The sequence below is a fragment of the Schistocerca serialis genome, chromosome 1, assembly GCF_023864345.2.
Source record: "Schistocerca serialis cubense isolate TAMUIC-IGC-003099 chromosome 1, iqSchSeri2.2, whole genome shotgun sequence".
In the NCBI taxonomy this organism is placed as follows: domain Eukaryota; kingdom Metazoa; phylum Arthropoda; class Insecta; order Orthoptera; family Acrididae; genus Schistocerca; species Schistocerca serialis.
Genome location: NC_064638.1, coordinates 1,189,380,510 through 1,189,407,743, shown reverse-complemented (window position 1 = coordinate 1,189,407,743; position 27,234 = coordinate 1,189,380,510). Strand labels below are relative to the sequence as shown.

Here is a 27,234-nt window from a genome sequence, read left to right as displayed (position 1 = left end):
GGTTCCGGACTGCGCGCCTAGAACCGCGAGACCACCGCGGCCGGCACACACACACACAAAACTTCGTCATTGGCGAAATATATTGTTCGTAGACGATTCCAGATATCCCCTGACGTGACGTTATGGCCGTGTTCGTGCTCGGAGACCCGTGGTGAGCAGTACCTGCCAAATGTTGTCCATGAAATCGACAGATTTCCGAGGTTCTGTGACGATGCTAGGAATCGTCAGTGTTCATAGATATAGGAATCTTGTCGTTGTCCATGGTCGCCTTACCACCCTGGCAGTACATCGAACAGATCCTGCTGAACCATGTGGTGGCTGCTGCATACGGCGGTGGCCCTGGAATCTTTCTAACGTTAGGGTCTACGTGGCAGGCGACAGCAAGGACGTCCTCGCGAAGCCTGGACATTAAAGTAGTCGAACGGCCTGTGGTGTGTCCCGACGTAAAACCCATCGTGCTTATGTGGGACACGCTCGACAGACGTGTTCGTAATCGCCCTGTTCCACTACAGATTATCCAAGAAGTCTCATGGCTCTCGTTGAAGAATGGGAACGAATACCATAGGGTGACCCCTGCAGATTTATGTGGAGCCTGCTACATAGGTGTCAGGCAGTGATAAACACTCACACCCAGAATGAGTGTTTCCACTTTGTTTTCGACACCTCTCGGACATTTCAGTTAATTTTATGTGAACGATTGAGGATGTAACGATGGTTTCTTGTGTACTTAATTCTTGAATGACAAAGGTATAATTTGGTAACGTACCCACTTTTCTTGTGTACTTAATTTCTGAAAGATAAAGGTATAATTTGATAACCTACCCAGTCTTCAGTTATTGCTCAATGGGGTATGGCAGACGCCCCAATTCATGTTCCCCTAATTCCTTTGAGCAGCGTATTTTGCATTGTGTCTACAGGATTCGATGATCGAAACGTACAAGAAAATGTGGCGCTTCATGGAGAACAAGAAGCCGTCGGTGTTCGTCTCGACGTACGAGGAAGGTATCCAGCGTGTGCTGGAGGGGAACTACGCCTTCCTCATGGAGTCCACTATGCTGGACTACATCGTACAGAGGGACTGCAACCTCACGCAGATCGGCGGCCTCCTGGATTCCAAGGGCTACGGCATCGCCACGCCGATGGGTAAGTCACTGAAACATACCTTGCTGTACCACACGTCGTACCAGAGTGTCGACGGAACTCTTTCAAAGCTTCCTAATAGGAAGATATTTTAACCATTTCATCATAAAATTTTGCAGAAATCTTACAACAACAGTGGGCGTGTTCTTCACTATGATTGATCACTACTACAGAATATTCAGTCGGTAAAATCTGTCCAATAGGAGCAGTATATTTTGTCTCCGAAGACTTTCTCACGTAGTATTTATGAAACTAGATTTACTTCCGACGACTTTTAGAAAACTTCTGCCAAGCATGTACGATCACTGTATGGAACTGGTTGCATTGGATGTGAAGCTCTATATACGGGAATATTCTGGAAGACACACACCATAGCAAGATAGGACCAACGACTCTGAATCAGACGTTATATTCGATTTTGCATATTCGGAGAGCAGTTGAACTTATAGTTTACAGTGACCTTAAGCCTGAACGTCCGTAGAGCGAGGATTAAATTTCACACCCATTTTAATGACGACTACCCTTAAATAGTCCACTATCTTCAACAAAATGTTAGTACGGTTTCGTTGCAAGAAATCAGGTGTACAATGCCAGCGCCAACGCTTCTTTATCCCAAGTAATTCGGCTTGCTATCCAAACACAAACATCCCTTAGGACTTGAGTCACAGTGTGGAGTGTAATTTTGTATATCGAAAACACGGTATCACTATTTGTGCATCCACAGAGTGCTTGTAAGTTGAGATATACAGCCAGTTCCAGTATAAGTCTCAAACTCGATTAAATGCCCATAGTTCTTGCATGACGACGTCTTGTAAATGGAAACTGTAACTAGTGTACTAAATCCGCCCTATAGATCGCACCTACATCGAGACACGACTCGAACGATTTAATGTGGGGGTGATAGATTATCATAGGGCTTTGGTAGGTAACTCTCCAGCTTGTATGCGATCATATTTGTTAGCAGTTTTGTGGAACTGGATGAGAAGAGAGGTTACTAAAACACCATTTTGCATAAGCTTGTACATTAAATATGAACTGCTTACTGAAATTCTGATCGGTGTTACAGATACCTTATTCTTCCAATCCAATTTTCACTTTTTGGAGAAGCACCCGTCTAGTTGTAGCATTTTCATTTATTTGCTGTATTATGTTAACACCCAGTGACGGTACAAACATCAGCAAGGAACTGTGGCACCACTTTCGTTCGAAATATCTCGTTTTCTTCATATTCCAGGACATCAGCGATTTGTTTCATGAGTAATCAAACATAATAGAAATGCTGAAGAGTCGGAAACAAAAAAAAGTGAGTACTGACCTGAAGAGCTAGAAGTCTAAATATAAAGAAATGGAAAGATTACACACCGAACGTATAAATTAATATCAGTTACCAATTTAAGGGGAACTCATTCATGTAAATGTGGCAAGAGATTCTTGTCGAGTGTAGTTGGTACAGCATGTTTACCACCTGCCTGCGACGTAGCAGTTCTCCAGTGACATATAATGTCAGACTAGTGCCACTAAGAACTATCGACGTCAAACACTGAAATATGCCGAAGTAACATAAATTCTCTGTTATACTATAATGTACTTTATTAGTCATAGTACTAACTAGTATTTAATTTTACTATCGTTCTCGTAAAATAACGCATGAAGAATGTCGCATTATTAGCTGGAATAATATTTACGGAATTTTTCATATAGACGAGAGCTGTTTATCAGTATTATACTCCAACTCGAAAATTTTCTGCTTGCAATCAGTCCACAAAAGACAAAAACTGCAGATCGAGTCAGAGTCCGAAATTCAGCTTCTACGTGTCAGTGAAATAAAATTAGGTTGTTTATGATTTAACAACCCACTAATTAAGGGGTCATTAAGGACGGATCCCAAACATCGTTGGACAAGGGTGGGGAAGGAAATACATCGTGTTCTTTTCGAATCATTTACACTCATGCTCATAAATTAAGGATAATGCTGATACATGGTGAAACAACGCTCTGGTGGGCGGTTTGCGGGTTTAAATCACCTCGGGGTGTGACCATGTGGCCGGCCGAAGTGGCCGAGCGGTTGAAGGCGCTACAGTCTGGAACCGCACGACCGCTACGGTCGCAGGTTCGAATCCTGCCTCGGGCATGGCTGTGTGTGATGTCCTGAGGTTAGTTCGGTTTAAGTAGTTCTAAGTTCTAGGGGACTTATGACCACAGCAGTTGAGTCCCATAGTGCTCAGAGCCATTTTTTTGTGACCATGCGGTGCATTTGACCTGCGGTCGTCGCAAAGTGGCGCTGGCAGCAGTCCACATACACAGAGTTGTGTTGTTGCATGTCAGAGTGCGATGCAGCGAGTAAGTGTGCAGACCTTTTCAGACATGCTAATGGAGACTGTGCGTTGAAAATGGCTCAAAGAACACATATTGATGACGTTATCAGGGGTAGAATACTAGGGCGTCTGGAGGCTGGTCAAACACAGCAGGTCGTAGCACGGGCTCTCCATGTGCCATAAAGTGTGATCTCAAGATTATGGCAACGATTCCAGCAGACAGGAAACGTGTCCAGGCGCTACAGTACGGGACGTCCACAGTGTACGACACCACAAGAAGACCGATATCTCACCATCAGTGCCCGCAGACGGCCAGGGAGTACTGCTGGTAGCCTTCCTCGGGACCTTACCACAGCCACTGGAACAGTTGTCTCCAGACACACGGTCTGCAGACGACTGAAAAGACATAGTTTATTCGCCTGGAGACCTGCAAGGTGCATTCCACTGACCCCTGCTCACAGGAGAGCCAGTAAAGCCTGGTGTCAAGAACACAGTATGTCATCATTGAAATAGTGGTCCCAGGTTATGTTCACAGGGAAGTCCAGGTATAGTCTGAACAGTGATTCTCGCCGGGTTTTCATCTGGCGTGAACCAGGAGCCATATACCAACCCCTTAATGTCCTTGAAAGGGACCTGTATGGAGGTCGTGGTTTGATGATGTGGGGTGGGATTATGACTGGTGCACGTACACCCCTGCATGTCTTTGACAGAGGAACTGTAACAGGTCAGGTTAATCGGGTCGTCATTTTGCACCAGTATGTCCGCCTTTTCAGATGTGTAGTGTGTCCCACCTTCCTCCTGATGGATGATAACGCACGACCCCACCGAGCTGCCATCGTGGAGGAGTACTTTGAAACAGAAGATATCAGGCGAATGAAGTGGCCTGCCTGTTCTCCAGACCTAAACCCCATCGAGCACGTCAGGGATGCTCTCGGTCGACGTATTGCTGCACGTCTTCAAACTCGTAGGGCATTTCAGGAGCTCCGACATGCACTGGTGCAAGAATGGGAGGCTATACCCCAGCAGCTGCTCGACCACCTGATCCAGAGTATGCCAACCCATTGTGCGGCCTGTGTACGTGTGCATGCTGATCGTATCTCTTATTGATGTCGGGGTACATATACAGGAAACAGTGGAGTTTTGTAGCACATGTGTTTCGGGACGGTTTTCTCAATTTATCACTAGTACTGTGGACTTACAGATCTGTGTCTTTTGTGTTCCCTATGTGCCTATGCTACTAGCGCCTGTTTTGTGTAGTGCCACGTTGTGTGCCACCACATTCAGCAGTTATCCTTAATTTATGAGCACGAGTGTATAACATTACACCTTTCTTATCAGAAGTATACGGATACCCCTATGTAATGCGGAATTGACCACTAGGTGTCACGAGAGGCGGACCTGCCATTATAAGAGGATGCAGTGAGCATTGTGTTGTCAACAGAAAAGCAGTAAACAGCGGAATAGGTCGGTCAGTAGAGGTCAGTGACTTCGATCGTGGACCAGCCATTGGATGTCACCAGAGTAACAGATCCTCAGTGGACATTTCAACCCTTCTATACCTAAGATGCCTCTTGATGACCTGAGTCTGAAGTGAAAATGCGAAAGAACAACCACAGCTAAGTAAATCTCATGTAGTGACGGACACGGACTGTCGAGCATTGCGTAGAGTGCTTGTAAAACATCGTATTAAATCAGCAAAAGAAATCACTCATTAGTTGCCAAGTGCCAGCAGACCAGCTAGTAAAATGCCTGTGTGTAGGAAGTTAAAATGAATTGAGTACAATATCGAGTAGCTCCTCACAAGCCACACATTTCTGTAGTTGTCGGTAATCGACGACTTAGGAGGTACACAGATCGACGCCACTGTTCGGTGGATCGCTGGAAACGAATGACTTGGGGAAATAAATGACGATACCCCCTGTGGCAAACCGATAAAAGGGTTCTGAGTATGGCGAATTCTCCAGACTTCACTCCTGAACCTACTACCTTTTTTGGTTTGGGCTCTTGAGGAAGAATGAGGTGCCATTTCTCCACAGGCATTCAGACACTCACTGAAAGTGTCTCCAGTGCAGTTCATCTACATCTACATGACTACTCAGCAATTCACATTTAAGGGCTTGGCGCCCGCATCTCGTGGTCGTGCGGTAGCGTTCTCGCTTCCCTTGCCCGGGTTCCCGGGTTCGATTCCCGGCGGGGTCAGGGATTTTCTCTGCCTCGTGATGGCTGGGTGTTGTGTGCTCTCCGTAGGTTAGTTAGGTTCAAGTAGTTCTAAGTTCTAGGGGACTGATGACCATAGACGTTAAGTCCCATAGTGCTCAGAGCCAGTGCTTGGCAGAGGGTTCATCGAACCAAAATCATACTATCTCTCTGCCATTCCACTCCCGAACAGCGCGCGGGAAAAACGAACTCCTAAACCTTTCTGTTCGAGCTCTGATTTCTCTTATTTTATTTTGATGATCATTCCTACCTATGTACGTTGGGCTCAACAAAATATTTTCGCATTCGGAAGAGAAAGTTGGTGACTGAAATTTCGTAAATAGATCTCGCCGCGACGAAAAACGTCTTTGCTTTAATGACTTCCATCCCAATTCGCGTATCATATCTGCCATACTCTCTCCCCTATTACGTGATAATATAAAACGAGCTGCCCTTTTTTGTACCCTTTCGATATCCTCCGTCAATCCCACCTGGTAAGGATTCCACACCACGCAGCAATATTCTAACAGAGGACGAACGAGTGTAGTGTAAGATGTCTCTTTAGTGGACATGTTGCATCTTCTAAGTGTCCTCCCAATGAAATGCAACCTTTGGCTCGCCTTCCCCACAATATTATCTGTGAGGTCTTTCCAACTGAAGTTGTTCGTAATTTTAACACCCAGGTACTTAGTTGAATTGACAACCTTGAGAATTGTACTATTTATCGAGTAATCGAATTCCAACGGATTTCTTTTGGAACTCATGTGGATCACCTCACACTTTTCGTTATTTAGCGTCAACTGCCACCTGCCACACCATACAGCAATCTTTTCTAAATCGTTTTGCAACTGATACTGGTCTTCGGATGACCTTGCTAGACGGTAAATTACAGCATCATCTGCGAACAACCTAAGAGAACTGCTCAGATTGTCACCCAGGTCATTTATATAGATCAGGAACAGCAGAGGTCCCAGGACGCTTCGCTGGGGAACACCTGATATCACTTCAGTTTTACTCGATGATTTGCCGTCTATTACTACGAACTGCGACCTTCCTGACAGGAAATCACGAATCCAGTCGCACAACGATACCCCATAGGCCCGCAGCTTGATTAGAAGTCTCTTGGGAGGAACGGTGTCAAAAACTTTCCGGAAATCTAGAAATACGGAATCAACTTGAGATCCCCTGTCGATAGCGGCCATTACTTCGTGCGAATAAAGAGATAGCCGTGTTGCACAAGAACGATGTTTTCTGAAACCATGCTGATTACGTATCACTAGATCGTTCCCTTCGAGGTGATTCATAACGTTTGAATACAGTATATGCTCCAAAACCCTACTGCAAACCGACGTCAATAAAATAGGTCTGTAGTTCGATGGATTACTCCTACTACCCTTCTTAAACACTGGGGCGACCTGCGCAATTTTCCAATCTGTAGGTACAAATCTATCGGTGAGCGAGCGGTTGTGTATGATTGCTAAGTAGGGAGCTATTGTATGAGCGTAATCTGAAAGGAACCTAATCGGTATACAATCTGGACCTGAAGACTTGCCCGTATCAAGCGATTTGAGTTGCTTCGCAACCCGTAAGGTATCTACTTCTAAGAAACTCATGCTAGCAGCTGTTCGTGTTTCAAATTATGGAATATTCCATTCGTCTTCCCTGGTGAAGGAATTTCGGAAAACTGCGTTCAACAACTCCGCTTTAGCGGCACAGTCGTCGGTAACAGTACCATCGGCACTGCGCAGCGAAGGTATTGACTGCGTCTTGCCGCTTGTGTACTTTACATACGACCAGAATTTCTTCGGATTTTCTACCAAATTTCGAGACAATGTTTCGTTGTGGAACCTGTTAAAGGCATCTCGCATTGAAGTCCGTGCCAAACGTCGCGCGTCTGTAAATTTTAGCCAATCTTCGGGATTGCGCGTTCTTATGAACTTCGCATGCTTTTTCCGTTGCCTCTGCAACAGCGTTCGGACCTGTTTTGTGTACCATGGGGGATCAGTTCCATCTCTTCCCAATTTATGAGGTATGAACCTCTCAATTGCTGTTGCTACTATATCTTTGAATTTGAGCCACATCTCGTCTACATTTGCATAGTCAGTTCGGAAGGAATGGAGATTGTCTCTTAGGAAGGCTTCTAGTGACACTTTATCAGCTTTTTTAAATAAAATTATTTTGCGTTTGTTTCTGGTGGATTTGGAAGAAACGGTATTGAGCCTAGCTACAACGACCTTGTGATCACTAATCCCTGTATCAGTCATGATGCTCTCTATTAGCTCTGGATTGTTTGTGGCTAAGAGGTCAAGTGTGTTTTCGCAATCATTTACAATTCGCGTGGGTTCGTGGACTAACTGCTCGAAATAATTTTCGGAGAAAGCATTTAGGACCATCTCAGAAGATGTTTTCTGCCTATCACCGGTTTTGAACAAGTATTTTTGCCAACATATCGAGGGAAGGTTGAAGTCCCCACCAACTATAACCGTATGAGTGGGGTATTTATTTGTTACGAGACTCAAATTGTCTCTGAACTGTTCAGCAACTATATCATCGGAGTCTGGGGGTCGGCAGAAGGAGCCAATTATTAACTTAGTTCGGCTGTTAAGTATAACCTCCACCCATACCAATTCGCACGGAGCATCTACTTCGTCTTCACTACAAGATAAACCACTACTGACAGACACAAACACTCCACCACCAATTCTGCCTAATCTATCTTTCCTGAACACCGTCTGAAACTTCGTAAAAATTTCTGCAGAACTTATTTCCGGCTTTAGCCAGCTTTCTGTACCTATAACGATTTCAGCTTCCGTGCTTTCTATTAGCGCTTGAAGCTCAGGGACTTTCCCAGCACAACTACAATAATTTACAACTACAATTCCGACTGTTCCTTGATCCAAGCACGTCCTATATTTGCCATGCACCCTTTGAGATTGCAGCCCACCCCGTACTTTCTCGAGGCCTTCTAACCTAAAGAAACCGCTCAGTCCACGCCACACAGCCTCCGCTACCCGTGTAGCCGCCAGCTGAGTGTAGTGAACTCCTGACCTATTCAGCGGAACCCGAAACCCCACCACCCTATGGCGCAAGTCAAGGAATCTGCAGCCAACACGGTCGCAAAACCGTCTGCGCGTGTGATTCAGACCCTCCACCCGGCTCTGCACCAAAGGTCCGCAGTCGGTTCTGTCAACGATGCTGCAGATGGTGAGCTTTGCCTTCATCTCGTAAGCAAGATCGGCAGCCTTCACCAAATCAGATAGCCGCTGGAAACCAGAGAGAATTTCCTCAGATCCAAAGCGACACACGTCATTAGTGCCGACATGTGCCACCACCTGCAGCTGGCTGCACCCTGTGCTCTTCGTGGCATCCGGAAGGACCCTTTCCACATCAGGAATGACTCCTCGCGGAATGCACACGGAGTGCACACTGGATTTCTTCCCCTCCTTAGCCGCCATATCCCTAAGGGGCCCCATTACCCGCCTAACATTGGAGCTCCCAACTACCAATAAGCCCACCCTCTGTGATTGCCCGGACCTTGAAGGCTGAGAATCATCCTCTGAAACAGGGCAGGCAGCTGCATCTGGCTCAGCCAGAGGCAGTGCCTGAAACCTGTTTGTCAGACGCACCGGGGAGGCTTTCTGATCAGCCTCCGGGGACGTCTTTCGCTGCCTGCCACGCCTTGGAACGACCTGCCAATCAACCACAGGTGAGGGCTCAGCCCCACTGCGGGCAGCAACCGGGGCAACTACAGCGGCAGACCGATCTGGGGGCAGACGGGAGGATGTTGACATCCCCGTGATACCCAAGTCCGGCTCCCCACAGTGGTGCCCATTGGCAACAGCCTCAAGCTGCGCGACCGAAGTCAGCGCCGCTTGCGGCTGTGAGCGAAGGGATGCCAACTCAGCCCTCATCCGAACACAGCAATCACAGTCCCTGTCCATTCTAATCGATGTTGAACAACAGTTACTGAAACACGAGTCCGTGCCTAGATAACGCAAGGGAAACACGCAAAGAATGTATTAACTAACCTGTACAAATGCCTAACGACTGCGCTACAATCTGCCTGAATTTACGATTACAGTAACTAAAACTCGAAATTACACCTCCTATACGAAACTCACACGCAATTTAAGTAAGAATCTACGAAGTAAACACTAAAGCGCGATGCTACAACTCTCAAATACTATAATACGCCCGAAATTTATGAATTAAACAATGCAAGTACCCAAAAACACGCAAAGAAATTACGAATTTAACTACCTAACAAATAAGTAAGCTGGGGGTATACGACTTGCTGCTGCAGCTGCTTATCCAACGGCGGCAGGGAGCACACTGGCTGTGACCAACCGACACTGGCCGTTCAAAACAAAACCAGAAGACAGACGACTACGCGAATTTACACTATTCAGGTACTAAAGCGCGATGCTACAACTCTCAAATACTATAATACGCCCGAAATTTATGAATTAAACAATGCAAGTACCCAAAAAACACCCAAAGAAATTACGAATTAAACTATGTAACAAATAAGTAAGCTAGGGGAATACGACTTGCTGCTACAGCTGCTTATCCAACGGCGGCGGGGAGTTGAAACTGTCATAAAAGAGAAGGGTGGCCTTTTGAGCAAATAGTATATTTTGCCTTAAGCGATTAAGAAAACCATTGAAATGTAATCCGGATAGCCAGCCTAGAATTTGAACGTCTGTCCTCTCGAATGTAAGTCCAGTGTCGAACCATTGGCCTGCCTCACTTGGTATTTGTCAGTACGGTTCATCATTACACGCACTGTGGAAATAGTGAAAGAACCAGTTTCGAGCTGTGCTTAATGTTATACCCGAAAAGTCTGCCGCAGAAGCAGACTCTTAAAATATATTTCCAACAGTGAGAAGTGGAAATGAATGTTTCCATTCCTTCGATCTGCTCTCTTTTAGCGGCCCATTCACGCCTCGCCGCCAAAGGAGACTCGGAGGCGATCGATCATGCACCTCAGTGGCTGTCCCCAGCACGGTTTCTCCATTTAGCAGCTATTTTCCACATTACTTTGTCGAGTTATTCCTGATGTGCCACATATTACTAACAGATTATCTACTGTATATTCTCTGTAGAAGTCTCTCTGTAACTGTCGAAATTTCGTACACTGGAGCAGAATTTTCCCTGGGACATCATAGTTACGCACGTCCTGTAGATACTGAAACATCTAGCTGGAAAAGTCCCAGAAAATGTAAACGTAGAGTTCCGCGACAGTTGTCATAGTCAGTAAAATTGTTCTTGGTACGTGAGGTCATTTTCAACGTGTAAACTTAGCAAAACCACCATGTGGAAAACCATTCTTACTCCTAATCATCAGCAGGACCAGCAGAGAGTTGAAATCCACTCCTTGATACTGGGCCGGCCACTGTGGCCAAGGGGTTCTAGGCGCTTCAGTCTGGAACCGCGCGACCGCTACGGTCGCAGGTTCGAATCCTGCCTCGGGCATAGATGTGTGTGATGTCCTTAGGTTAGTTAGGTTTAAGTAGTTCTAAGTTCTAGGGGACTGATGACCTCAGATGTTAAGTACCATAATGCTCAAAGCCATTTGAACCATTTTGAACCTTGATACTGGTGGCCTCCAGAGTTCTACATGTAATGTGGCACTAACCCACACTCATTTACGTTGTTACCATCTTCTACCCTGCATTATGCACTCGTTTTAGTCTTATCTTAACTATGCACTCCAGCAAAGAACGTCTTTGGTCGACCCAGCAGCCATTCAAATGGCTATGGGTTCCGATCACCTTCATTTCATTTTTCATACAGGTATAATTATGTCTTCAGGATCAGTCTTTATCCTGATGCATTTATACTGTTTGTGCGTGCGTCTCCGTGCTGGAAATAAATAGTATATCATAAGACACACACAGTTTTCGCCTGCGGAATATTTAAGCAGTAGAAGGCTGGATAAGTAGCCTAGAATTCCTTAGACCTCTTTGAGAAACCGTCAGAAAAACACATCCTAACCAGCCACAGTGCTACAAACCTCAGCCCTCGGTTTCAAAGAATTAACAGGAGCGCTTGTTTCGTCGAAATATCGTAGAGTTTCAACTATGGAACTTTGACCTTGCAGGGGAATGAGTGCTATTCAGAAACCCTTTGGCAGATTACAATTGTGTGTCGGACCATGACTGAAACCGGGAACGTAATCTTCCCGCGATATTCTGTTACGGCCTGATCTTTCCTGACACGGTGGACGACCATCTACACACATCCAAACATACATACGTAATACTCAAACTACCATACGGTGCAGTGCGGAGAGTACCCTGTACCACTATCAGTCATTCTCTTTCCTGTTCCACTCACAAACAGAGCAAGCGAAAACGACTATCTATACTCCTCCGTAGGTGCACTAATTTCCATTCTCTTATCTTGCCATCGTGGCCCTCACGCGAAATATACATTGGGGGCAGGGGAACCGATCTGCAGTCTGTAGCAAATGCCGGTTCTCCAAATTTTCTCAACAGTGTCTCGCGAAAAGAACTTCGTGTTCTCTCTTGACTTTCGATTTGAGTTCACGAAGTATCTCAGCAATATTCGGGTGTTGATCGAATCTACCGGTAACAAATCTAGCAGCGCACCTGTAAATTGCTTTGACGACTTCCTTTAAACCTACCTGTTGGGGATCTGAAACACTCAAGAGTAGGTCGCATTAGCGTTCTATACGCTGTCTCCTTTATTGATGAGATCAGTTTCCTAGAATTCTCCAAATAAACCGAAATCGACCATTCGCCTTCCCTACTATAGACTATACGTACTCGTTCCGTTTCGTATTGATTTGCAATGTTGCGCCTACACAATTAATCGCCGTGACTGTTTCAAGCTCCCTGTATCCACCTACTGTTAGTCAACGACGACAATATGCCGTACATTATAACGCCATTACCAAACATTCGCATATAGATCCTTACCCTATCCGTCAGATCGTTTATGTGTACGGGGTGTATCATAATTAAAAGAGTAAACGCATACGCTTAAAGTACACGATACTAGAAACAAAAAGTCTCAGGAAATATGGCCTCTAAAGCGCGTAACTAAATAGCTATGAGCATTTCTTCATCTTACATAATGTGAAACAAATCTCCTCTACTGCAAGCTCTCTGCTTTCCATATTTTGAGAGGTGGTAGAATGGATCAAAACAACAAAAAGATATCCAGTAAACGTGGGCTCTAAAATGCATGTCTTAACAGCTACGAGCACTTCTTCATCTTCCCTAGTGTGACATACTATACTGAGCAAGTGCTCTTAGCACTTAAGGTATGCACTTTAGGGCATATGTTTATCGGCCATTTTTTTCTTGTTTTGGTCCATAATATCTCCTCACAAAATATGGAAAGCAAAGAGCTTCCAGTAGAAAAGATTTGTATCACGGTATCAAAAATCGAAGATGAAGAAGTGCTCATAGCTCTACATCTACAGCTACATGGATACTCTGAAAAACACATTTAAGTGCCTGGCAGAGGGTTCGTCGAACAACCATCACAATTCTCTATTATTCCAATCTCGCACAGCGCGGAAAGAACGAACACCTCTATCTTTCTGTACGAGCTCTGATTTCCCTCATTTTATCCTGGTGATCGTTTCTCCCTATGTAGGTCAGTGTCAACACAATATTTTCACACTCGGAGGAGATATTTGGTGATTGGAATTTCGTGAGAAGATTCCGTCACAACGAAAAACGGCTTTCTTTTAATGACGTCCGGCCCAAATCCTGTATCATTTCTGTGACACTCTCTCCCATGTTTAGCGATAATACAAAACGTGGTGCCCTTCTTTGACCTTCTTCAGTGTACTACGTCGGTCCTATCTGGTAAGGACCCCACACCGCGCAGCAGTATTTTAAAAGAGGACGGACAAGCGTAGTGTACGCAGTCTCCTTAGTAGATCTGTTACAATTTCTAAGTGTTCTCAATAAAACGTAGTCTTTGGTTAGTCTTCCTCACAACATTTTCTTTGTTCTATCTCTTATAGCCCACGTTTAATGAAATTTTTCGCTGCTAGTCTCGTGTAGTTCTAACTGTACGCGTTTACGCCATTAATTATGATACACCCTGTATAGAGAACAAGAGAGGTCCTATCCCATTTCCCAGGGGTTCTCCTCATGATGCCCTTTGTCTCCGTCCACGCCAGCGTACCGCGTTCCGTTGTTTAAGAAATGTTCGATCCACTCACATATCTGGGAATCTATTCCGTATGTTCGGATCTTCGTTAAGAGTCTACAGTGGGGCACAGTATCAAACGTTCTCCGGAATCTAGGTACTTGAACTCAGAACATGTTCAAAACTGATGTTAAGGACAACAGAGTATATTTTGCGGGTCTCTTGGTTTACCCTTCTTATCTACAGGATGCTTTATTCTAGTAGCTTGCGAATTTGCGCTGGACGAGACATTAGCGGTAAATACAAGGTAAGTAAGAAAAGTACTGAAGCGACCTACGTACTGAGTTTGGGAATGTGTGAAATGTAAACTCGAACATTTGCTAGAGACCAGAACGATATAAGTACCTGTGTCAGTAAAGGCAATTTTTTCAGAAGTCTATGCTGCAGAAAAAAATACTCATTCGGAAAAAAAATCACTTTTGCCTATTTTTTGAGCACTTGCAAATTTTATTGTTCTCGAACAGAAAAATACAAGTAAAGAATTAATGTGTTCTGCTGTGACAATCATGAGCAACGATTGTTGATTTTGTTTCCACGTGTGACACCGTGAATGCCACGATTGCCGTTTTAAGACTTCTAAACAGCCTTTGATAGCGTCCTGTTTTTATAATAACTGAAGACATTAATTCCATCTCTATAACAACATGAACAGTCATGATTTCTTTTAAGTTCTGTAAGAACTTTTTACGTTCATTAACTGGGAAAATTAAGAAGGAATACTAGTTAATGGAACATATTTGAAAAATCTTGGTTTTGTTGAAAACGTTATACTCTCTGTCGAAAGTGCACATTAACTTAAGCGCCGAAAGGAAGAGCTTAGCAGAGCAAGTTCGATAGTAGTCTTGAAATTGTAAGGCGCCAAAAGGCATACTGGAATATATCAAACGTGAAGTAATACAGGAGGGAGTCTGAACTCCTTAAATAACATTAAAGCATCGGAAGATGATAACACACCAGAAGTTATAAAATATCGTAGAAAACAAACTAAGCAGAGACAACAATGTTTGAAGAAGGAAAGGTACCACGTTTGGAGAGGAGGATTAATCTCCTTGTTACATACAAAAGTTGACGACTAACATGTCACCAAGTAGAGTGGTTTAAGGATACTCCTATAGCATACAAATCATGGATGCAGCATCTGTCACAATTGAGAATGGCTGGATGCCGACTTAGGAGAATTTCGGGCAGCATTAGGAAAGGCAGACTCAATGTGGAACAAATGACTGTCTGAGACGAACATTGCAAGAAGCGACTAAAAAAGCTAGAGAATATTGGCGTACATTTCTGTATTTCAAAAAGGACTATGACGGTACAGAGTGACGGACCTCACTTAAGGCCCTATGAGAACTTGGAATACATAGGGAAACACAACAGGAATTAGACAGTCTTGTTCAACTGTACTCTTGAAAACTATGGTTAGAGGCTGTGAGACGAAATAGGCAGAATCTAATGTCAAGAACGGAATACAAGTTGGCTTGATAATGGATGATCTCAAAATTAAGTGTTTGTCATTTGTAGATGATGAGATGTTTCTGCATCTCTGTCACAAAAACGCATAGATACACTTAAACAGCAAGAAAATCACAACTACAGGAGTAATGAGAAACAATAAGAGTTTACCATCAAAATTATGCACAAAGTATGAAAATATTAGCTAAACTATGCACATAGTGTCAAAATATCGGAAGATTAGAAAAATTTAGTTATCTAGCAGAAGTTATTCAAGTAATGGAGGCAGAAAAGAAGCAATCAGAGCAAGACAGAGAAACAAGGAATTAGCATTTCACGCAACAAAAAATGTTAACAATAAAATGCATTCTATAGGAGCGGAAATATTCATCATTACAATATAGTATTTCGGCCAGATTGCGCATATGCATAAAAGGAACTAATTTTAAGACCAATAAAAATGATAAAGAAAAAAGGTAGAAAGGATGTGAGGATGTTCTTTGGAAACAGAGCCGTAATACAAAGATTTGAAATGAGTCATATAAAGGCGATGTTACTGACAAGGGAACCTCCCCATCGCACCCCCCTCAGATTTAGTTATAAGTTGGCATAGGGATAGGCCACAAAAAACAGAACACAGATCAATCGAGAAAACAGGAAGAAGTTGTATGGAACTATGAAAAAAATAAGCAAAATATACAAACTGAGTAGTCCGTGTGCAAGATAAGCCACATTAAGGTACGTGTACACTGCGGAGCAGCGTGGTCCCGTGGTTACCGTGAGCAGCAACGGAACGGAAGGTCCCTAGTTCAATCCTCCCTCTAGTGAAAAGTTTTAATTTTTTATTTTCAGACCATTATCAAAGTTCATGCACTCAGACATGATCAACTTCGCTCTCTAAAATTCCAGGACATGTTCAGATTTGCTTGGACACATGCAGGATTTGACGGTCTTCACACGGAAAAACTTGAAAACGTTAAAAACGTATGTTTTGACAGAGCACAGTGAAAGCTGTGCGACTGTGAAACTGTTGCATTCATTTGTTGCCATTTATGTGACAAACTCTTATGTTTTCATCACTTTTTTGGGAGTGATTATCACATCCATAAGAAAACCTAAATCGAGAAAGGTAGAAGAATCTTTTTACCCATTCGCCAAGTGTGCAAGTTAGGTGGGTCGACAACATATTCCTGTAATGTGACGCACATGCTGTCACCAGTGTCGTATAGAATATTTCAGACGTGTTTTCCTGTGGAGGAATCGGTTGACCTATGAATTTGCGATCAAATATTTTCGCTTCCTACTGGAGAGGCACGTCCTTTCGTCTAATCGCACGGTTTTGCGGTGCGGTTGCAAAACACAGATACTAAACTTATTACAGTGAACAGAGACGTCAATGAATGAACGGTCAGATCGTAACTTTGCGAAAATAAAGTAAGTAAAAGTTTTATTCGAAGGAGGACTCGAACCAAGGACTTCTCGTTCCGCAGTTGATCACTCTAACCACGGGACCACGGCGCTCTTCAGCTTACATAGTCGTTGATGTTGCATATCTTACACTTGAACTACTCAGTTTGTATATTTTGCTTATTTTTTCATAGTTCCACACAACTTCTTCCTGTTTTCTCGATTGACCTGTGTTCAGTTTTTCAAGGCCTATCCACTGTGTCAATTTATAACTAAATCTGAGGGGGGTGCGATGGGGAGGTTCCCTTGTGAGAAATACCAAGCTTCACATTTATCTGCGATAATGATGTGAGCCAAAGCAATGAATTAAATTTAAATTAAGATGTAACAGATTTGTACATAATCGTATCGACAAAATTAGGAAACGAAGACTAACGTTCTATGGACACTCAGATAGAATTGGAGCTAACAGATTGAAAAGAAAAATTGTACGGCATTTTGAAATATTAAAAGGCAAACCCAACAGACATAGGAAAATCCATCAAGATATATAAGAAATTGGTATAAATAAGCAAGAAACTAAAGACACTACACAATACAGAATGAAAATTGGGTGTGTGCTAATCTGCTCTTTACTTCCTCCTTGCTTCTTCGATCATGAATTGCACTGCTCCCAACGTAGCAGAATTCTTTGTCTTCGTCCACCTCGTGGTCCGCAATTCTGATGTTAAGTTTATTGTTAAACTCATTTTTGCTACTCGCCATTACTGTGGCCTTTCATTCGGTTACTCTCAATCCATTTCCTGTAGTTATAAGATAATTCGTTACACTCAACATAGTCTGAAAGACGTAACAGTTCCTTTTTAAGATCCAGACCTGCTCTTATACTTCTTAAAACACGTCGCTAAGGTATCCTCAGATGATAGAGGAGGATCATCACCGTCCGCATAGTGATGCAGCGCACGGGCTTGCCTTGTGGAAAATATTAAAAAATATCAATAGATTGGATAGATTTTCTTCTGTCTTTAATATCCCAGTGTATCTGTTACAGGGTCTCCATGGCGCGACAAAATTTCGCTGGCCATCTTGGAGCTACAGGAGAAGGGTGAGATTCAGATCCTGTACGACAAGTGGTGGAAGAACCCAGGAGACACGTGCACTCGCACCGAGAAGGGCAAGGAGTCCAAGGCGAACGCACTTGGTGTCGACAACATAGGTACGTCCTCTCGTTCCAGGAAAAATCTTTTAAAATTCTTACTTTTAAAACTGTAACACCTCTATAAAAAATTATAAAGGTGATAGAGCAAACCAAAGGGTTTTTAGAATGTTGTATGCTTGTGTACTAAGAAGCAGAATTGAAAAAAAAAGACAACGAAAGGCTTGAGGCTGTTTCCTGTTTTCACTTCAACAGTGTAAGGAACTAGTTTCAGTGTGATGGTGTCACTTGTCGTTAAACTAATGATTCCTTAAGCAGTTTCCACCAATACTAACGCACTCCTCATTGCACTCTGCTAGGTAGTTTGGGGTTTCATTTACAATAAATTGGTCCCCAATGTAATTCACATATGTTCTTGTTCACTCAGTGAAAGTTAGACACTAACACATATTCCGTCTATGTGTGTGTGTGTGTGTGTGTGTGTGTGTGTGTGTGTGTGTGTGTGTGTGCGAGTGTGTGTGTGTGTGTGTGTGTGTGTGTGTGTGTGTGTGTGTGTGTGTGAGAGAGAGAGAGAGAGAGAGAGAGAGAGAGAGAGAGAGAGAGAGTACGAGTGTGTGTGTGTGTGTGTGTGTGTGTGTGTGTGTGTGAGAGAGAGAGAGAGAGAGAGAGAGAGAGAGAGATTGGCGAGTCAGAGAGATAGCTGGAGAGACAATTGACTTTATATAATAAAATTGGTAAGTACTTGGGAGCACAATCAAAACCCAAGAAGTACGATAACAATCTAGAGAGCTATGTATGTAATGCACAGATACTTTGAAGTTACAAATCGAAAAACTCTCAGACAAACTGTAGTACCGTCTTGGGAGTTGTACATCGATCGTATTTCGACTACATGCCTTGACTGGGTACGATATGTCGCATCCTTAACATGTACCGGATATAACGAAAAGATATCTGAGGACGTGTTAGATGACGATCAGTTTCTCTTTAGGAAAGGTAAAGGCACCAGAAAGGAAGTTATGACGCAGTTGATAACTGAAGCAAGACTGAATAAGAATAATAGTCGTGGATGATAATTTGACTTTTTTTTGTTTACAACGTCAAATTATTATCTACGACTGTGTAGAGAATCTATTGAAACTTATAAGCATCAGGATAATTTTAATGGGAAAGAGGAGGCAATGAAACTTAGCGACATATGGACAGTGGCTCCACAGAATCACTAGACAGTTTTATCTTTGACAAGACGATAATCGATAGGTAAGTTTTATCTCTGACAAGGATTATGTTCGTTCATTACGTGTTACTTTGACCATATCCGCTTTCCTACAGTATTTATGTCGCTCTCGGACGTCCGACCGATCAATCGGCAAGAATCAGCGGAGGAGTACCTGTGAGGATATCCAGCGCAGTCCTGCACGACAAGTCAGGAACAGAACATCTACATCTACATCATACTCCGCAAGCCGCCTATTGCTGTGTGGCGGAGGGTACTTTGGGTACCACTATCTGATCCCTCCAACCCTGTGCCACTCGCGAATTGTGTGTGGGAAGAATGATTGTCGGTAAGCCTCTGTATTGCCTCTAATTTCTACATCTACATCTACATCTACATCCATACTCCGCAAGCCACCTGACGGTGTGTGGCGGAGGGTACGCTGAGTACCTCTATCGGTTCTCCCTTTCTCGAATATTCTTCTCGTGGTCAATTGGCGAGATGTATGTGGGGGAAAGTAATATGTTGTCTGAATCCTCCTGAAAAGTGCTATCCTCAAATTTCAATAGTAAATCTTTGCGTGATGCATAACGCCTCTCTTGTAACGTTTGCCAATGGAGTTTGTTTAGCATCTCCGTAACGCTCTCTCGCCAGCTAAACGATGCCGTGACGAAACGCACCGCTCTTCGTTGGATCTTCTCTACCCCCTCTATCAGTCCTACCTGATAGGGATCCCAGATAGATGAACAATACTCAAGAATCGGATGACCAAGTGCCTTACACGCCACTTCTTTCTTGGATGAGTTACATCTCCTTAAGATTCTTCCGATGAATCTGCGTCTGGTGTCTGCTTTTCCCACTATATGTTTTATATGGTCATTCCACTTGTGGTCGCTGTTCGTAGTTGCGCCTAGATTTTTATGGCAGACGCTGTCTCCAGTTGTTTGTCGTCAGTAGTGTAGCTGTACACTAGTGGATTTCTTTTCTTATGTATGCGCAATATGTTACAATTATTTACTTTCAGGGTCAACTGCCACAGTCTGCACCATTCATCCATTCTCTACAGGTCGTTCTGCAAATTCTTTCTATCTTCTGGCGTTGCTACTTTGGTACAGACAACTGCATCATCTGCGAATAGCGTTAAAGAGCATCCGAAGCTTTCTACTCGATCATTTATATATATTTTAAACAGTAACGGCCATATCACACTTCACTGTGGTATTCCGGATATTACCTTTATATCTGTCAATTTCATCCCGTTAAGAGCGACGGATTGAGTTCTGTATGCAAGAAAGTCTTGAATCCAATCGCAGGTCTGCTGCGATAATCCGTAAGTTCGTATTTTTTTCATTAAAGGGCAATGCGGGAAGGTGTCTAATGCGTTACTGAAATCAAGGAACACGGTATCAGCCCGAGCGCCGTTGTCCACTGCGCTGTGGGTCTCATGGAGGAACAGAGCGAGCTGAGTTTCGCAGGATCTCTGTTTGCGGAATCCATGTTGATTTATATAGAGCAGCTGTTCATTTTCCAAAAACGTCATAATTATTGAGCATAAAACATGTTCCATAATTCTACTACAGACTGACGTCAACGATATAGGTCTACAATTGTGTGGATTTGTCTTACGGCCTTTCTTAAAAACGGGAATGACCTGCGCTTTTTTCCAGTAGTTAGGTACCTTTAGTTGCTCAAACGATCTACGATAAATTACTGCTAGAAGGGGAGAAAGTTCTTACGCATAATCATTATAGAATCTTATAGGAATCTCATATGGTCCTGAAGCCTTTCGACTACTAAGTAATTGTAGCTGCTTTTCAGTTCCACGATCGGCTATCTCAATATCTGCCATTTAGATGTTCCTACGACGATTGAAAGGAGGGACAATGCTTCGATCTTCCACGGTGAAACAACTTCGGAAGAGCGCTATCAGTATTTGACCCACTTACTTATTTTACATACGACCAAAATCTCTTATAGTTTTTTCTCGTTGGTTGACAACGTCTTACTTTCAACATCATTGAACGCTTCTCTTATTTCTCTTCTTACGCTCATTTTCGCTTCGGTCAGCTCTTGTTTGTCACCTAGGCTTTTGCTCCTTTTGAAGCTGAGATGAAGTGCTCATTGTTTACGTAGCGCTTTTCTAACACAGCTATTAAACCATGATGGGTCTTTCCCATCCTTTAAAACCTTACTCGGAACGTACTTGTCTGAGGCATATTGAACGATACTTTTGAATTTTCTCCTTTGTTCTCTACATATTCGTCCTCATCGCAGCATATTTGATGGGTGACTGCTGAGATATTCTGAAATTTGTATCCTGCCACCTTGCTGAGCAAGTACATCTTCCTACCTTTCTTAACATTCCTTGTAGGACCCGTCGTCATAGATGCTGTCACAGCCTTACGATCAGTGATACCTTCCTCTACGTTAACTCATTCGGTAAGTTCAGGTCTGTTTGTTGCCAGGAGGTCTAAGGCATTACCCTCACGAGTTGGTTCTCTAACTACGTAGGTTGGAATTTAAATAGTGATAACACTGCTGTGGAGACGCTATGCAATGAAATCTCTTACTGTCGCTGATAGCACACACGTTTTGTTGGCATACCTACCTTACCTCCGAGCAAATGAACTCGTCCGTCCCACGCCCCCCCCCCCCCCCCCCATTGCGCGCAATCGAGGTAAACACAGTCACTTGTGAGCGAGCGGTTTAACGTAACAATGTCACTATGTTTTCGATACAGGAGCAACGGAGTTGGATCAAGATTGAATGTGTCAGAGGTCGTATAGCACGACAGTGTCATCAAGGTCTTCAAGAGGCGTGCGGGGAATCGGCATTGCCGTACAGAACAGTGGCACGTTGGGTAAAAACCTTCAACGAAGGTCGGAAAACTGAGGCAGACATGCATCGGACAGATCGTCCTAGCCTCTCTGAAGAAAAAGTGCATGCTGTTGTCGCATTAATGGATCGACGCCATACGAATCGTGAGCTCACCCACGAAACCGGATTTGCACATACGACTGTGATTCGCATCCTGAAGGAACGCCTGGGCATGCGAAGAATTGCATCACGATGGGTTCCGCATGACTTGACGGAAATGCAGAAATGGATGCGTTACGACGCTGCTCAGACGCACATGGTGCGCTATGATCTCGAAGGAGAGGCTTTCTTATGCGGTATCGTAACACTGGATGAGACACGGGCCACATCGTACGAGCCAAAACTGAAACGTCAATCCAATGAATTGTGCCATAATGGGTCGCCGCGAAAATTGAAAGTGCGTCAGAGCTCCAGTATGGTGAAAGTTATGGTGATTCACGTGTACGACTGTGATGGTGTTACACTAACACATTACGTTCCTCCACGGCAGACGGCCAATGCACAGTATTATTATTCGTTTTAGGAGCATCACCTGCGACCAGCTTTGCGAAAGAAGCGGCGACACTTTCTGCGCAACCCACCCATCATTTTGCACGACAATGCGCGGACGCATACAGCGCAGGCTGTTGCTGCTCTGTTCGGTCGATGGTACTGTGAAGTACTGTACCATCCACCATACTCCCCGGACTTAAGTCCTTGTGATTCCGAGATGAAAGAACCACTTCGTGGCATTCGCTTCAGAACTGTTCCAGAGATTCGACAGGCAGTAGACCGCTCCATTCGCACCATCAACAGTACAGGCTCTGCTAACGGCATACTACGCCTTCCACATCGCTGGCAACGCTGGTGACTACTTTGAAGGACAGTAGCAGGTGAAAACATGTAACTCTTTTGTATCGGTTGTGAATAAACAGTTGCCACTATTTAAGTTCCAACCCTCGTATCTGCTCAAGGTAATTTTCAGACAGGACATCCAGAACAATGCCACACGATTCCCTATCTCTGGCACCAGTTTTGATGACGTAACACTCCTAATCTATACCTGGGAAGTTGAAGTCACTCCATATTACAACGGTATGATGAGGAAAATTGCTAATGATATTTTACAAGTTCTGTCTGAAGCGCTGTACAACTACAAATGCTGACCCAGGTGGTCTATAAAAGGATTCGAAGAGTTTCTTGGACCACGACCTCAGGTACCGGAAAGTTTACCAGCAGCTACGTCATTCCGTCGTGAAAGGCTTCATTCTATAAATAGGATATCTGTTAAGACACCAGGGAATAACGTGTGTTTCAATTGCTACTCGGAGATTTGCCACAAGGGAGGAATTCGTGGAAGGGCGCATCAAACCATCAGTGACCGATGCCTCAAGAGTCCTCCCTCGGGCATGGGTGTGTGTGTGTTTGTCCTTAGGTTAATTTAGGTTAAGTAGTGTGTAAGCTTAGGGACTGATGACCTTAGCAGTTAAGTCCCATAAGATTTCACACACATTTGAACATTTTTTGATGACTCAAGAAAGAGAAGGGGATGGTGACGACAAGTTTAGCTTTATAGCAGCGCGTAGAGAGGCATTTAAACAATCATTCTTCCTGAGCTCCATACGTGAGTAGAATGATGTAAAGACCCAATAAGTGGTAAAGTGGGACGTACCCTTTGCCATGCACTTCAGAGGGGTTCGAAGATTATAGAGGTAGAAGTAGAAGATTTTCCTATAATTTGGTGTATATGGTCATTCTACTTGACGTGCTCCTACGGCTTATTTGTTTGTTGTTCAGCGAGCTGTTTACACACGCTTCTGTTTCCTGCAGTTGTCCACTGCCAGATGAAGCCTGCAAGTTTGTTCAGTTGTTCATCCCAGCGGTTGGGTTACCTGCGGCGTGGTCTTCGTCTTTCTCTGCGACTACAGTCTAGTACTGCCTTCGTCCATCTTCGGCCGTTTTTTCGTGTGATATGTGCTGCCCGTTTCCACTTTACAGCCTGTAACCTTTCCACAACCTCCGGAATGCCTCTTCTTGCTCTTATGTCTTCACATCTTCTCCGGTCTGTCTTAGTGATCCCTAGCAGTGATCCCTCCATAGCTCTCTGAGACGTTCGTAGTTTCTATGACAAACTCATTTAAAATCCAAGTTTCACACCCATATGTTAATACGGGAAGAATATGTTGTTTCAGAAGAAACTTTAGTAAAGTCGATGGTGTATGAGATTTAAAAGCCGTGATGTTTCTTCCATAAACCCTCCAGCCTATCTTCAATCGGCCAAAATTTCGGGTTTTATTTGTCCTTTATGTCAATAAACTGTCTCAGACAAACATATTCATTAACGTTGTTTCGATAGTTGTTGTTCAGTATTATTTTTCTTGCAGTTATCCACTTCTTGTGCATTGTTACCTGTTTTGGACAGATTTATCATTAGATCGCCCTTTTCGCAATTCTCTGATAAATCCTTTATAGAGGATTGCAATTCCATCATGTTGTTGGATAGTATTACTATCTTGTTTGTTAACCTCAAGATAGAGAATCCTTTTCTATCTACTGTAATTCCTCTTTCTTTCCAAATGATTTTGGGCTTAGCCACATCAGGGGCTGCTATAAGCAGTTTCAGGGATATAGTCACCTTGCTTTAATCCTCTTCCAATGGAATATACCCTCATGTGATTTTCTATGCAGACAGAAGTCATCGGGGCACATAAACATATTATCACATAATATGACTATGTACTTTTGTTCCCAGACTTCGTTTGGACAGTATCAGTATGACTGCAGTCTGGCTGACAGAATCAAAAGCCTTTCCAAAGTCTATAAAAGCTATGCACAATCACATTCCATATTCAGTGTCTCGACTATTTACTTCACACAAGGGGTGTATATGGCCAATTTTCCTACATCCACTGCACATTGTAGCTTGTTCTATGAAATTGTGCGTTTTATACAACAGCATTGATGCGATTTGTCAAGACTTTACTGAAAACTTTGTAGGTAACAGGGAGTAAACTGATGGGACGGTAATTCTACAGATCGTGAATACTTTTTGTATAGAAGCATCATCTTTGCTTTGAACCAGGAGTCGAGGATGCTGCCTTTCTGTGCACGGGGAGTAAATATTTTAGCCAGATGTTTTCTGCTCCTTCAGCAGTAAGCATACATACACTAAGACAAAAAGAAAAAGAAACAGCGATCCACCACGAAGGAATTATCCAACTCGGGCGGAAAACGGTAGATGTGATTTACAGGTACAGACAGGCAACTCATTACAGTTACAGAGAAATTGGATTATTTATTCAAGATAAAATGTTTCGTAAATTGAGGAGGTCGATAAGGCGATGGTTCAGCTCTGTCCCTTATGCAAGCACTTTTTCGGCTTGACATTGATTGACAGAATTTTTTGGGTGTTCTCCAGAGGGATATTGAGCCTAATTCTGTCTAGTTAACGCGTTAGATCGTCAAAATCCCGAGCTGGTTGGAGTGCTCTGCCCACAACGCTCCAAACGTTCTAAATTGGGGAGAGATCCAGCGACCTTGCTTGCCAACCTAGGGTTTGACAAACACGAAAAAAAGTAATAGAAAGTCTTGCTGTGTGCGGGCTGGCATTATCTTGCTGAAATGGAACGGAAGAGATTCACTTTCAGTAACTGACTGTGTAACAGCTAATAAAAAAAAAAAGCTTTCAAGTTCAAGATACTCATGTATTTAAAGGTGTGGATATAAGATATGATAACTTCCTAGTCATTTCAAAGGTTGAAATACAAGCAAGATGAAGGATACACACACAAAGCTAAATAAAATCTAAACCAGAAATTGAAATATGAAGTTCATGTTTTTCATGAGGGAAGCGCAAAGAATTTATATCAAAACCCACACACGAATTCCACATAGTTGAAACTAAGGACAATATTGAAGATGAATGGGAACGATTAAAATCAGCAATGTTGAAAACAGCTAATGATGTACTACAGAAAATTAAAGTATCAAATGGGAAAAGGAGTCTATAAGTATAGAAAAAGGAATAGCCAACAATATTACAGAAAAATGGTTATAATGCCTATTTACATTCAGAACAAGCGAAACCTGCGAAATATATAAGCAGAAAAGAAATACAATAGAGAATTTGATAAAAAGATATCATAGTGAAACCTGGGAAAGCTAATGTTGAACATGACTTTCACACAAGACGGATTATAGCGTTTAAACCTATTAAGCATGAGAATAAAACAGATAAATTTACTGCAAACGTTAATATAATAACAGAAAATCAATGGATACACCATTACAGAAATTTATGGTATGATGAAGATACTGAAGAAAGTTATTCTATAAGAAATGGTAACAACTCTGTAGATGAAATAGACATAGAAGATTTAAAAGCTGCTCGAAACGTAACTAAAATGGAAAATTTACTGGGCTAGGTAGAATTCATGCTGAATTAATCAAGTATAGAGAGATTAGTTTCGAATTTTGCTTCCTCAGTTTTTTAAATATGTAATGGAAGAACTGTTCTGTACCTGAAAAATGGAACACAGCTAAAGTTATTTCTATATATTTTGTAAGACATAGGAAATTATAGAGGAATAAATCTACTAAATGCAGGATATAAAATTTATCGGATGGTTCTTCAACAAAGATTACAAACTACTGCTGATGTAGTAATCTCAGAGGAACAATCTGGCTTTAGGAAGGGACGGTCGTCTTGTGATAATATAGTTGTATGAATGAAATTGCTGAGAAACGTCAGGAATTTGGCTTAGAAAGGCTTTAAGGATTTATTAATTATGAAAAAATATTTGATAAGGTCAACAGACCGCGTTTGTGGTAAATATTGGAAAGATTTTTCCTAAATACATTATTAATACTATAAAGAGTCGAGGGTATTGTAGATACAATATTAGTAATAAGTTTAGGTCCGAAAACGTCAGATGGAATTTTAATAAATCACCCGCTTTATTTAATTTAAATTCTGCCGACCTAGTTATGAAGTGGAAAGATGAAATACTGTTAGGGATTAAAACAGAATCTAGTGTACCATTAAATACTCTGTTGTATGCTGATGAGCAGATAATTATACAAGAACAAAAAGATAATTTATAAATAGCAGCATAACTTAACTATATCTGCAAAGAAGACGAAGATACCTGCTCTCAAAGGAATGAATCCAGTCAGATCTAAAATAATTTTAAATGAGAAAGCTTTAGAAAAAGTAACGACTTCAGTTATCTAGGATGTGATACTGCTTTTAACTATGGCAAAGGTATTGAGAAGAAGGTTAATAAATATAGAGCAATCTGTGGAAC

General features: G+C 42.8%; 1 protein-coding gene across 1 annotated transcript in view; it reads left to right on the top strand.

The window, feature by feature from the left end:
* Positions 1–27,234, top strand: part of LOC126456503 (glutamate receptor ionotropic, kainate 1) — a 338,468-nt gene that overhangs the window by 294,708 nt on the left and 16,526 nt on the right. The window contains exons 13-14 of the mRNA XM_050092256.1: positions 918–1,143; positions 17,752–17,916. Coding sequence (XP_049948213.1) covers positions 918–1,143; positions 17,752–17,916 — 391 coding nt within the window. The remainder of the gene's footprint in view (positions 1–917; positions 1,144–17,751; positions 17,917–27,234) is intronic.